Source organism: Symsagittifera roscoffensis, chromosome 5 (genome assembly GCF_963678635.1).
Source record: "Symsagittifera roscoffensis chromosome 5, txSymRosc1.1, whole genome shotgun sequence".
NCBI classification, from domain to species: Eukaryota; Metazoa; Xenacoelomorpha; order Acoela; family Convolutidae; genus Symsagittifera; species Symsagittifera roscoffensis.
The window spans coordinates 30,952,012-30,966,324 of NC_087066.1; the positions used below are offsets into that span (position 1 = coordinate 30,952,012).

At 32.0% G+C, this 14,313-nt stretch overlaps 1 protein-coding gene across 1 annotated transcript in view; it reads right to left on the reverse strand.

Moving 5' to 3' along the window:
• Positions 1–14,313, reverse strand: part of LOC134846697 (neurexin-1-like) — a gene marked incomplete in the record, with an annotated part of 101,327 nt that overhangs the window by 40,958 nt on the left and 46,056 nt on the right. The window contains 2 exon segments of the mRNA XM_063864082.1: positions 11,336–11,531; positions 12,150–12,409. Coding sequence (XP_063720152.1) covers positions 11,336–11,531; positions 12,150–12,409 — 456 coding nt within the window.

Here is a 14,313-nt window from a genome sequence, read left to right on the forward strand (position 1 = left end):
TTAAATAACTCCGAAAACGTTGTACAACTTTTAGGACCATTGGGTCTTTTTGTTCCGACTTTCGATACGAAAGTAACGGAATATTTGTGCTCGGGGTGGAATTTTTTTTTCTTCAGACAAATTTCGACTCTTTAACTAGCCATTTTTGAGGGAATTTCTTACATCATTCGAAAGCTATTGTTGTCTTGAGCCTAAATTTGAAAAGATATTTTACCTGTGATCATTTTTCGTAAAGTTATGGGGGTTTAAAGATTGCCATTTTGGCCATTTTGACCAATTTGGGACAATTAACGCGCGATATAATTCGCGCCATTAACGCGTAAGCGGAGATTTAATCCGTCTCAGAAATCGTTCCAGATTGGTTGAACGAAGCTTATTTGCCATAATTGATTTGTTACAAGGAACGAAATCTACCCTTTTGTACTTTATATGGCGTACAAATGGGGGATGATTTTCATAAAAAATTTCAAATTTTAGAAAAAAAAATTTCATTTTATTTTATTTCATTTAATTTTTTTTATGTATTACTGCTGCTCAATAAACCTTAAAAGGCAGTCGGAACATTCAGGGCTTCGCCCTGATACGAGCAGTCTTGTTTCTTTATGTTTCTGTCGTTTTAGATTAAACATAGTTCAGCAATCTCCGCTTTGAGATTTTGCTACGTAACTGTTGCTAAGAGAAGATTTGAAAAGCACTGAACATACCATTCTTAAATCTTGCATAAAACTTGCAAAAGGAATGCAAAACTTGCAAAATTTTTACAGGAAAAAACAATACCGGGGTAGTGAATTCCGAATTTAAGAATCCAATATAAGTCACTTTCTTTAAAAATACACTTTCAAAGTTAACAATAATTTTTTTTATATTTCATATTCACAATTTTACGAATAGTTTAGGGCAACTGATGATTTATGATAGTTTTCATATTGCGTTTGGCTACTTCCTATGAATGTTAAATTCAAAAGTGGAAAATGAAACAAAAAATGTTGTTTAATGACTGTTTTTTTTTGTGGAATTTGTCAGTAGACTGTTTTTGGAGAGTTTTTTGTTTATTATGCGTTACTTAACGTCTATTCGTGATAGTTTAATGCCAATAAGTTTTTTTCTGATAGTATTATATTTTTATCCAAGTGTATTCTTTTATCGGGGGAGCGGTGTTGAAGTGGCTAAGTCTCCGGCTCTTGTTGGTTCGAGGCTCATCATGATTCATGCTAGGTTCTTGAGGGTGATTCAACAACACCCAGGGAAGGAGTTCAGAAAATGCATTCTCAACAATGGCGCAACAGCGGTTCTTCGTAATGAGCCCGACAGCTCCTATCTTTGATCTCCTCGAAAGTTTTTTTTACCAATCTGGTCGTGCTTTGATAAAATTCAAAAATTCTACAAAATTTATTCATCTCTTCAGAAACGAAGATAATAAAATTGTTGAATTCAATAACTTGTTAGAATACAACAAGCTGAAGAGCCCTTGCTTCTTTTAGCTAAAAAATAACACAGAAAACTTTCAAACTAATTGAAAACATAAAAATACCTTCAAAAATGAGTTTGATGCATGAATCATATAGAATTTTACCTTTCAGAGGCATACTTTCGTCTTTGTGTTATAATCTAACAATGGCAACGAAAACTTTTAAAAAATGGGATGAAATTGACCGATATCTAATTTAAAGAAGGGACTGCGAGACACGGAGGGATCAAGTTTCTAGGGGGACTAAGTTTTGCCTAATTGGTCAAAAGTTCAAACAAGTAATACATACTCATTAAGTTTTTTAACTTTTAACTAGCTTGTATAAATTAAAGATTAAATAAAGGCATTTTTCAGAGATAAATTTTATCTGGCATCTCTGTATAATTATTTCGGTTATGTTTTGATAATTTGACAAACTCCAGAAATACAACTCAGTTTTCAGGATGTCAATATGTGTAACTGGACCATTTCATACAACATGTATTGAAAATGGTCGTCTGGGAAGCACCTTGGCGGAACATGAATCGAAAACAAATAAATTGATGCCAAGCATTTCTTGTGTTTGATCGTTTCTGAATAAAATCAAAAAGCGACCAGTCTTTTGAGAAATTGAATAATACCAGACCAACTTTCAGAAAGCGATTAAAATTTATTGGCTTTAGCAATACGTGCCAAAGGGTGATTGAGTGTATATGGCATATCTTCCAGCTGTTTATGGTACATGAAACGAAAATGATTTGCTTTTGAAAAAATATTGGGTGTAGAAATTGTAATAGCCTACAATTTTACCTTGTATCAGTTATTTTTGTTGACATGTTACGAGGCGGCTGCCTCGAAATTGCTACAAGTTTTTTCGCAAAATATTTCTTGCCGGTGGGATTTTTTCCCTTAAATATGACATTCGTTGAAAACTCCACTTTGTGTTTGATATTTTTTGATATAAAAAATCAGAGCTGTTACATATTGGAATAATAAGGCGGGTGAGCAAAGAAATGGTACGATCAGTGTCAAAATGGGTGCTAGTAATTAATAAAAACAGTAAATTCAAACTAACCCCCTCCCTAATATAGAGCTTTTCCATTGAAAAAACGTTTGCGGTACCTGGAGCTAGTCTTGTAATCTCACTTTTAATATATTTTTAAGGGTATTTTCTGACAGGTAATTAAATGTATTAACCATATTAGTTATAACAGGAAGAAAGGTAACAGCGGAATGAACAGGGGCTAATTGGGATTCAAAGAGTTGAAAATTATTCAATTGAACGCTATTAGAATGCAACTAACAGATATAAAATAATTTGATAATTGTCCTCTTTTAACTACCATATTACATAAATCGAGAAATTTTACGTGGACAAAAATCAAATTTTTAAAAGTAAACAGAACCCGAAGAGCAATTTAATGAAATGAACGAAGCACCAAGTGAAAAAACAAGTACACGAAACGCAGCAAAATAGTCTGAATATAAAAAAGAAAATTGTCAAAAAAGGCAAGCTCAGATGTTTTAAAATAACAGGACCAAATTAGTGACACTGGATTGTATAAAAAAAGAATTTGGAATAATTTTTACCGTCAAATATGACTTGCGCAATTTTCTCAAGGCTGTTTTACCGTTTCATTTGAATGAGTTATAAAAATTGACCCTTTGAAGTATTTGACATAGCAGTATACCTAAAGAAGAAATGCTCTGTTGGTTGAATTTTGAAACCATTTCTCCAAAGAAACTAATAAATTATCATTACCCAAAATTTTTTTAGACGTTTTTTCTCTTTTTCTCTGTTAGATTTATGAACCAAAACAAAATATCAAAAAATGACACATCCTAAAAAATCTATTATTAGCAAATTTGCAAAAAATATATTTGTCATGAAAAGTAAAAGTTTAGTAATAATTAGTAAGATGTAGTATTCGAGGAATTAATCAGCAAAAGAATTGAGACGTGAAGTGTTTGAAGATGAATCAGTTTCGATATCCAATATGTTGCCAGGAAAAATTTTCCGGTCACGCTAGTAAAATAACAAAAAGACAAAGAAGCTCCTAATTAACGCATAATGTATCATCAGATAATCAGATATTGGCAAAAATTGTCGAGCTGGAAATTTCTATTTTTTCTCGGTCAAAATTAATAATATCTTTTAAAAACGAACGCGCAAATTTGAGAAGCTCAGATGTAAATTGTCTTATTCGATATAAAAGAAAAAAGGGAATTCCTTGCTGGGATTGTTTCACTGATTGCTTCTGAAGGTGAACTAAATTTTAATTGATAAATTATGAATCGAAAAAGTCAGAATATAGCATATAAAGGTTTCATAATAAAGATTAGAATATAGCAAATAAAGAATATAGCAAAATTATAGGTTTCATAAAGACAAATGTGGGTGGTCGTTTTTGAATTATAAATTTTGTCGGATTGAAGGTTCTGTGGAAGCATTTTGTATTCCCAATAGGCTCATTGGGTGTTTAAATGACTACATTGATAAAAATAGGTGCAATTAGTCATATTTTAGATGGTTTTCACATTTGATTGATCGAATTGTAATTAATAACAAGACCACTCGTACACAGGGCAAAGCCCTGAACGTTCCGACTGCCCCTTAATCTGTATCGGATACTTCTTGAGAAAAGAAATTATTGAAAAACTATAAATTTTGGACAATATCAAGTGTAAATAGTTGAGTGGTTTGAAACTAATACGACCAATTAGCTAGGCTCAATGCAATTTGGAACGGTTTTGTTATGCGGGATAATTCGGCTCGCATAAATGAATCGCATTACGCTTTCAGGAATTTGAATAAAATTTTCAGATCGAGCATAAATTAGTCCAGAGCAAGGCCAATTTGCAAATTTTCAAACTCCTAAAATTTTGCAAAAATGATCGGATGTAAATAAATTTTTATATTTGATTTCACAGAGTCGATATCTTCAATGGGATAAAAAAAACTTGTTCTAACTATGATTTCGATCGCCGAAAACGGACTGAATAAAAAACCACCCCAAGCTTTAATATTTCGTTTGCTCCAAAAATCAGAACAACAAGAATGCTAGTATATCAGGGCAAAACCTTAAATGTTCCGATTGCATTTTCGAAGGCCAATTAAAAAAAATTGAAAAGTTACGAAATAAAAAAAAGAACTTTTCTTTTATTTTTTTAAATTTATTTCTCACACTTCAGTGCAAACTAGAAAGAGATGTAATTAGCGTCTTGTATTCTAATCATACGACCTGATGATTTACCTCAATTCTATTCGCAACGCTTTAATCAGTCGCTTACGTGTGTTATAAGAAGGCAATATATCGCGCGTTAATTATTCCAAAATGACAAAATAAGCAATTTTCAACCCCCCATAACTTTACAAAAAATTCAGGAAAATTTGATAAATCCTACAATTTTAAAGAAGTATTTTCAATAAAATATCGAAGCAAAATTCAAAAATGATGTTTCTTCTTTTGAACTTATTTTTTTTAGTCTTGAAAAATCAATTACTATCAGCAAAATAAAAAGAGCAAAAAACCTGCAAATATTTTATCCTAACATCTAAAAAGTTCATTTCAAACGGAAAGGTTCCCAAGCAGTTAACTGACAAGTTGCTAAACAGACAAGCCAATAAATAGAATTTTCTTTGTTTATAAGGTGATTTTTGATCAAGAAATCTATCATAATTTTTTTTCTAGAAATTTTTGGGCAACTATGTTTTGCGTAATTCTACCTCAAATATGATAAACAAAATTGCTCATGATAATTTTGTTCTAAGAAAAGTTTGAAAAAAAAAAGTTGTCAAAATTTTGTGAAGTTAAAATTGATTCCGGAAAAAAATTAGTTTGGTGGCTCTTTTCTTTTCATTTAGTGAGAATGCTTCACAAATTATTCTTTTTTTTCTGTGCAAAAGTATTCGAAATTTCCTTAAAAATTGTGAAATTAAACCAATTTTGCTTTGATTTTGTTTTTCAGCTAAATGTGATTAAAATTTCATAAGCCATACTTCAAAAGCCAATTTCATAAGCCGATCGTATTTGAGTATTGTCATTTTCGTCTGTTTATTGATTAGTATAAAACGGAGGAGGTTGTCTGATCGCTGTCCAAACACCAACCATACGATTGTTTACTGTGAAAAAAAAGAGGTTCAAGTAGAACTCAGAAGAAAAACAGAAAATTTACAGTTTAGAATTTGTAAGAGTGATTTATTATTGTCGAGTGTGGGTCTTATATCAGTGGGCTGAGGTACTTTTTTACAATCGACAACTCGGCCAATTTAGGCTATGTTTCAGCGGTCTCGTTCGAATTCTTTTATGTTTCCCCGAAGAAAGTAGAAGACTGCTTTGTTTGATCCAAGCCATTGATACGTTTTGAGTGTCTCGACTACTTTTTTTTGACATTATCCATCCAAGAAAAACGGGAATGTCATTTGATCAAGTCAGATAAATTTTGGCCAAGCTCGATATGCGCTTGGATCCTGCTTGACCAAAAGTGCGAGTAGGTTTTGTTCCAGTTAAGTTTTGGCTGATGTTAAGCCGTGCTCGATTTATGTTTTGACCATCTTCTCTGAACTTCGATACGTTGGGACTGTAACTTTTGACCTAATCTGAGACTGTTAAAATGAACTAATAAAAAAGAAAATGTAGTTTTTTTCATGTGGAATCTCAGCGTTATTTTAAAATCAAAATAAAAACATAATAATCGTCTGTAAATAAAACGCATGGTGGAGATAAGCAAGTTTTTTTTCGAATTTCTTTTTTCTTTTTGCCTTTCAATCTGTTTTTCAATGCACGAAAGCATAAATAAGCGGTTTAAAATTGTAAACATTTTTCATGAGATTGCTTTTTTTTATCGCGGGAACACCTCAATCTCCAAAACATTAGAAAAACTTACCGGACTCCTACTAATGCGGTCAAAAACAAAACAATCTTGAAATGATTGTGTTCTTTTTGCAACACTTTTTAATGAAAATGTTTCCTTGAGCTTGAACTCAGTTATGCAAACTGAGTTCAATACTGCAATGAAAAATATTTTCAAAAATTTCGAGCTGAAGAGATTTTTCTAACGGACAACTGTCATAGAGGTGTATCAAACCGACTTGGCTGAGTTTGAATATGTTTCATAAGGTACCAGAGAAATAATTCAACCTCTTGTTTTTCCTGCACCTAAACCTTTGTTTTCGTCCGTGCACAGATCTTGAGCTCGGCTTTGAAAGCCCCGAAACATAAAATGAACATCTCAAACCATGGCATTTATTTTCACTCAAGTCAACCAATCGCACCGTTTTTGAAGATTTCTGGAATTATTATTCATATCAAGAATCATCTTCGTAGCAATCATCAATTTGATTCTTTTCACAGTGCACAATTTGCAGTGTGATTTGCGGCATGATGTGAAAACTGATAAAAACAAAATTTCAATTTAAATGGTTGTTTATGGCTGCCTAGGGGCCTTAAAAATTAAATAAGCTATTTGGACGACCAGAAGAAAATGGATTTTCGACGATAAATTTTTGTGAATTTAGACGATAAAACTTAAGCCAACAAAACTTATGTTTAGAATGAAGTTACACAAAAACAAAAAAGTATATGATCACAGAAATGATCAAAATTATTATTGTAAGTTAATCATAAAACATTCAATCAAAAAAGTAAATTACATTTTTTAAATGTATAAATTATACATCTGTGAAATTCTTAACCTGAATTGTGCTCTGAAACCATTACTTACTCAATCAAAAATTAATTTAAGATTGTATAAAAAGTTCACCCAATTTATCGTCCAAATTCCGTTGCTCTTTGATCGTCTATTTTGCTTGTCATCATAAATCGTGATAGATAGTTGAACAGAAACAAAAGTTATCCGATGCGACAAAAATTAGTCCCAAATAACCTCAAACGTACCTATTTAGATTGGTATAACATGAAATTGCAAACAAAAATATCAATATTGAGTGACAAAAATTGTAATCATTTTAAAAAAAAACTTAGTGGCAGAAAAAAACATCAAATTCTTTAGATTGTGGTTTTTTGTAAGAGATTTTTTATTGTGAGAATGAAATTTGACAGTTCTAAATTTATTATAAGAACCAGTTTCAGTTTGAAATAGATGAGATTACCAAGGCGTTACTTATTTATCAACTATCTTTAATTTTCGCTTCAATTGATGCTTCTTTAATGATTGCAAAATATCATCAGTTCTATTTGTCTAATTTTTAAATCCTAAATTGTGTCTAAAAACCCAATAAAATCTAGTTTTTTTTCCAACCGTAAAAAATGAAACAAGTCTTACTCATTCCGAAATTTGGATTCAATTTACCAACCATTCCTAATAAGTTTAAGCAGCTTCAAAAAAGCCAGAGAAACCGAAAAATGGTTTTTTGATAGAACCAAAATAGCCAAACTAGGCTCCAAGCATTAGCATTTTTAAAACAACTAAACTTCTGGCATTTTATAACTTAGAAAACAACCAATAAAGAGACTTTGCCCTTTTTTTCATTGCCAGAAAACCACACGTCTCTACAAAAAAAACCAAACATCAACACAAACTACCCTTGATTTAAGTCAACCCGTATTAAATTGAAACATAGCCAACAGAGACTTTTGCAAAAGAGTCAATGAGCGCAAATAAACAAAAAAAAACGAACCTTCAGACAGACAGACAAAAAACAATCATTATTATCTCAGCCAAGAGAAAATACTTAAATTATCTTCTGTACAAAAAAAAACAAGATTCTCAGAATCAACATTTGAAACCCAAATTTTTTAACGTCAAAAACGTCAAACTGAATGTCAAAAACCGCACCCACTACAAAGAAAAAACTTCAAAACGCAACGTGAAGCCACTTCAGCTCTTAAAAATTCATTAGTCAATTATATAAACTCCTTGGTGTTATATGAGGATTTTAAAAAATTTTGTTATAGTTAATTGGAACCAATTTCAACAGAAAGTTTGTTAGAGTAACTTTAAAACTGCCGGTAAAGCTACCTGGGGAACATCAGGCGTATAAAAACAGATTGTATTTTATGATTGAGAAGATCAAAATTTCTATATTGGTTCAAATTTCATGGTAGCTAGTCCTATAATTGAAACTCATAGGCAGAATCAGAGATTTCTTTTGATTTTTTGAAGTGATCTGAATGCTCTAAAAGCTACCAATTAAAAAGGATTTAGTCTTTTCCATAGAATAACTAATTTAAACACTTGGTTTGAACTAAAATTCTTGTTTTGAAGAAAATTTATGTGTAAAAAAACGTTAGGAACATACAAAAACCAAACGAAATGCTCAGAAGAGTCTCCGATTGCCAAAATTATCTTGTTGTAATTGAGCTACTTTTGACTAAACGTTTGTCATCTGATAGGTGTTTACGTTCTGTTCTGAAATTTGAAAAAGTGTAATTTACCTATGAACATTTTTTTTATAAAATCATGGTGTTTGAAAGCCATTAAATTGTGACAATTCGTAGGCATTTTTTGTTACTAAATTTTTTATGCACAACTTTGTACTTTTAGCCGTTACAACAAAGAATACGAATAGAATAAATAGAGAAACCAACAAATAACGTAAACAGGGAATTAATTTCTCTGCAACCATCGCAAACGAACATCAATTCAATACAAACAGAAAAGGTTTCATTTTCCATCAAAAATAGATGGAGCTCAAGCCAAAATGAACGTTTTTTTTTTATTTCCATAAAACTTTTATAAAATATGTAAATAATCTGTATACATTCAAAAAATACCTTTCTTACAACAAAACCTGGAAGCAACCTGTAGAAACTTTGTATATAAATTGTAGATAATGTGTAGATAATACGTATATAATATGCAAAAAAACTGAGTAAAATTGTTTTTTTTGTGTAAAAACTACAGGCATCGTATCAAATTTCATTGCACAAAACTTTCAACGCAAGCTTCAAACTTTAAGAGATTCCTTTAAAAAGTCGAAGGTTCCCGCGGTAACAAAAACTGCTTTTGCGCCAAAATTCTTCAATTGCCATTTAGACGATCAACCTTATAAGCGAAATTTTGTAGTAAAACATCAAAATTTATTAGAACAAAAAATAGAGCAGTTGACTATTGCTGCAAGACGTTTCCATAATACTGATTTTAAAACTTTTTTTAATCAAACATCAGCCCAAAAGTTTAATTGTAAAGGTAAAATTTTACTTTTTTATTAAACCTATGTTATCTGATCGGAGTTCGTTGAGAACATTAGCATTTAATTGGTTTATAATATGTAATTAGTATGTATGAAAGCGGTATTGCTCTTTTAACAATTGCTCTTTTAATAATTCTACTTGTGACAGGTTGAGAACCAGAGTATCTGAATGATTTTCAGAACGTTTGAAAATAAATAAATGTTCTAAAATAATGATAAGTTTTCAGAAAAAAAGTCGATTTTTTTCCTTTTTGGAAAACTTTTCCCATTTCCAAAGAAAAAATCATAGTGATGTTTTCCCATCTATTAAAACATGATTGTATCAACTGGTGAATTTCAAGTCAACTTAAAATGTGTAATGAGACTAATTTTTTTGCGCTTTTACTTCATTGCGCTTTCGTAACCACAGATTGGCCAGTTAGCAATTTTAGAATACCCATAATCACATGTATTTTTTAAAATTGGGCTCAGTGCATCCAATTTTTTAAATTAGTCAAACAAAGTTCTGTCAAACAAAATTCTTTAAAACAAAATATTTTTTTTTGTATGGAAAAAAAAGAACCATCCCGAGAAGGAAGCAAAAAACCAATGTAAAAAAATATAAAAACTAAATCAAATTGAAGCAATTCAATACTACTTGTTTTGTATGAGGTCCAAACTCGGCTTTTTTGTCTTCCTTTAGGCTATTTACAAGGTTGTAAATCAATAGCGCGGTGTGCCTCTTCTGTAGCCAAAGTCAAATTCCGAAAAAAAACTTGAGTGAACAAGTTTTATGAATTTTTTCTTTCTTCACAAAAGCATGTCAAAAGCACTTGGAACAAAACTTCAATGCGTCAGAGGAGTTTAAAATGGTTTCGGAAATTTTTCGGTGAAACTATTATCTCAGCAGTCTTTCAAGATAAAGATTGATAGCAAGAAAAGATGTTTTCTCTTGTAACTGTATGAAATCATACTTGACCGGGAAAATTGATTGCATTGATAGGTTTTTATATGAATTCAGGTTCAATACCTTGCTTCAAATTAAAAGAAGGATTTTTAGTTTAAAATTTAAGTTTAAAATTTTTTTAGTTGACTCATTAGTTCTTTAAAAACCATCGAAACAATTGAATAAAAGTTAATTAGCCCACCCCCTCCCCCCCTTTCAACATTTTGCTGCAAAAAAGAACAATTTCAACCAGTTTTTGTTAAAAATGTAGAGAGTGTGAAATAAAACCCAAAGATTTCATTTGTGGTATTATTTACCGAGAAATTTTCTAACTTTTAGTTTTGTAATTACAGCATCTAATCAACTCCCCCACCATGTGATTATGTCAATGTTTGCGTATAATTTTCGAAATGCTGTCGGTTTCCTGGAGAGTTTTAACAGATTTAGTTATAACTAAGCGCATCTCTTTGATCAGTTTATTTTCTCCTTTATATCAGAGATAGTTTTTTTTACTACGAAAATTATTTATTGAACTAAAATCCGGAGCCTGATCCCGACCTAACATTTTGTTGATAAATTTTAATTTTACTTAATGAAGCATCTTTTTTGCTATTTTTTCTCCTTTTTTTCAATAAGCTATTGCTGGTCAAAACTGAAAATTTTAATTAAAAGCGCTTACCAATATGCAATAACCAATGCTGTAATAACGCATCTAGAAAAACTCAAAGGTGATCCTTTAATTAACACCATTGTTCGTTTTAGAATGGCAGAAAATGATGACCCTTCTTTCCAAATTTAATTAACAGACCTTTGAGGACGCTGTAAGAGTCTAGCCAGAAGAGGAGACTGTGCTCATCGATTGAGACTGTGGCCGAGTGCCACTCCCCGTCGGACACGAAGTGACTCTCGGGGATCTCGACCAGACGACGAGCTCGACCACTGCTTGTTCGCTTTCTGCTCTTCTCATCTTCCGCTGTAGATGGCATGCCTAGTTTGAGCACCAGCTGAAACAAGTAAAGTTACACAGTTGGTAACTCGCAGAACAGTCTAGTCTGTTGGTTGAACTTTTAATCAAATAAATGCTCTTGTCCATTTTTATACTCATAAGACCATACGAAAAAAAATGGTAGATTGTTTAAGAATTTTGAGAATTGGCTGAAAGTATGGTCATCTTACGGCATGCAGAGCATTTTAATCTTAATTTTACTGTAGTTTGACTTAGAAGCTAGGCTGTCAAAAGCATGCTAGCATTTCAATTGGACCAAGACAAAGCCTTGATAGTGTGAAATACGATTTTTGTTTAAAAAAATGTTGTAAAATTTTTTAAAACTAACTGGCCTCTTTCACAAAGTGACAAGCGTAAACTGATTGAAATATATAATATGGCGACAATATGGTCATTTTAGGGTATATGAAGATTCAATAGCTCTTAGTTGGGGTGCCTCAAAAATTACCTCATAACGTGTATAGAAGTTTTTTTGAGTGATGGTGGTAGAGATTATCCTCTAGGATTGTTGGGCTGTTCACTTTAAACATAGTTTATTTATAAGTGCAACTTCCAAGTTGATTACCAAACAAGAAAAGAAATCTAGATGAACATGTGAGCGGGGAGAGGGAGTTACTTTTCCGTGTGATATGAGGAGAGCTGTGGTGTGGAAGGTGTGGTTGGAGGAGATGACAAACACAGTCCCCCTAGTCCGGGTAGTCTGGAACTGCACTGATATGTAGAGCACTGAGTACTTGTACGCCCCTCCCCACCCGCCGCCTCCACCTGTAGTACTGGTTTTTCTGGATGTGTCCCCCTTCTTGTCTGAAGATGCGATGAGTTGCACCCGACTGCCTTCGTCTGCAGAGCTCCAGTCGAAAGTCATGACGTCAGCCGCTGAAAATTCATAACACAGTGAACCAAAAAATTGTTTTCCGACTCAAACCAACCGTATCAATTTAAACTTGCTTTTATGTTTGTTTATGTTTCATAGTTTGTGTAATCTTTTATCATTAAATTGGTTTTAAAAGTTCTGCAATTATGTCATTTCATATGTTACTTCATTTTGAAAACATTATAAAGGAACGTTTTATTATCCAAACAAGCCGGGACGGCCGTTGTCTGTGCAAGCAGGACATAATGTTCCAAATACACTGACTAGAAAATTAACAATTGAAGGAAAAATCTTAAATTTGAAAAAAAAAATCTACGTTATTCTCAATTTTTTCAAATATTTTCGGCTTCATGTCTAAAGAGATCGACATTAAATTTAAAAAATCAAACATGAGAAGGTTATAAAAGCTGAAAAAACGTTTTAAGTACAGAAAACAATTTGGAGGTCAGAATTAATCTGAAAAACCAGAAGAAATGAGATCAATTTTTCTTTACACAGAAAAAATATTGTGAGCTTTTTAAGAATCCGAATCACCAAGAAAAAAAACAGAATATGCTCTTTTCCACTTCGTGAAGTGGCCGGACCACATTCAGGTGATGAATAAAATTGGAAAGTAAATCTTTTCTGCTGGGTATCGAAAACACTCTCAAAACCAGAAAACGCGTTTCAAATGCCCAATGTTGCAGTTGGGGCAGAAGAAAAAATTTTCAAAATTGCAGCTGTGCTGTAGTTTTCCAAAGTTTGTAGTTTTGAAATGATTCTCACAGAACGGCAGTGCATTTGGCTTTTTATAAAGCTAAACCAACCAATAATAATTTTTGTGATTTGAACAAGGGTGATGTATTGCAAAATGCGGCAGATAAAATTAATATAACCCAGGTGAGCAAAAATTTTGGTTCTTATGATTCTAACCCGGTACTTTGAGTCTTCAGAAAAGTAAGCGACTGTATCAACCGATCTGAGACTTAATCCGTACTGACAAGAAGTGGATTGCAATCGATTTTATGCAGATAATGTACCAATTTATTTGGATTGATTTCAAAGCAATTTAAGGTTGATGCAAAAATGCAGCACAAAAATCAGTTTCAATCAATCCTAAATCATTTTAGATCCATTTTTGTCAATTGTTTTCTTGTGTAATGTTGGTTGATTTTTCGTATGGGTTTTGAGAAACAATAAAATCATAATTTAACATAATTTGCCTCACATAATTTGCCGAACAATGATGATGAAAATTAAATATCAAAAAAATTGTAGAATTTACTTTTCTTACCTCGGGAGCTCTAAGATTTACAAAATTCAAAGGGGATTCCTTTCATCTCAATAGTTTGTGGTAAACAAATTCTCCTCGAGTGACTTTTGCTCTCTGTAGCGCTGATGGAGATTTTTTATGAGTACAGAAACTTGCTCAATTTTCGAAAAAAAATTATTTTTCATCAATTTTGTAGAAATTTTGATGGAATTCATTGCCATGCAAAAAGCCATTTAATTCGATTTTTGGGCAAAAAAAACGGTTTTTTATTAACCGTAAAATCTATTTAACCCGTTCTAAATTGATTGACTAATCGAACAGGGCTATCGCAAACCGAATTTTCTACAGTATTTTATCCGAAGAAAATCAATTCAGATCGATTTCAATCTGAATTTTGTCAATGTGGGAAGCCAAGAAAACATGATTTTGCAAATCTTTTAACTATTATCAGTTGATTTTTTTTCTGCTTTCTGTTCGTGCACATTTTTGCAGATACGTTATAAATTTTCAGAATGCTATTTTGTGATCTGGTTTTCTTGTCATTCGCAAAATGTTAGTATAATGGATCAGTATATCTACTGAAGAACCAGAGGCACGCGTTTCCTGCTGGGAGTGTTTTGAGTTTGTAAAAATCAGAAATTCATCCTACCATCT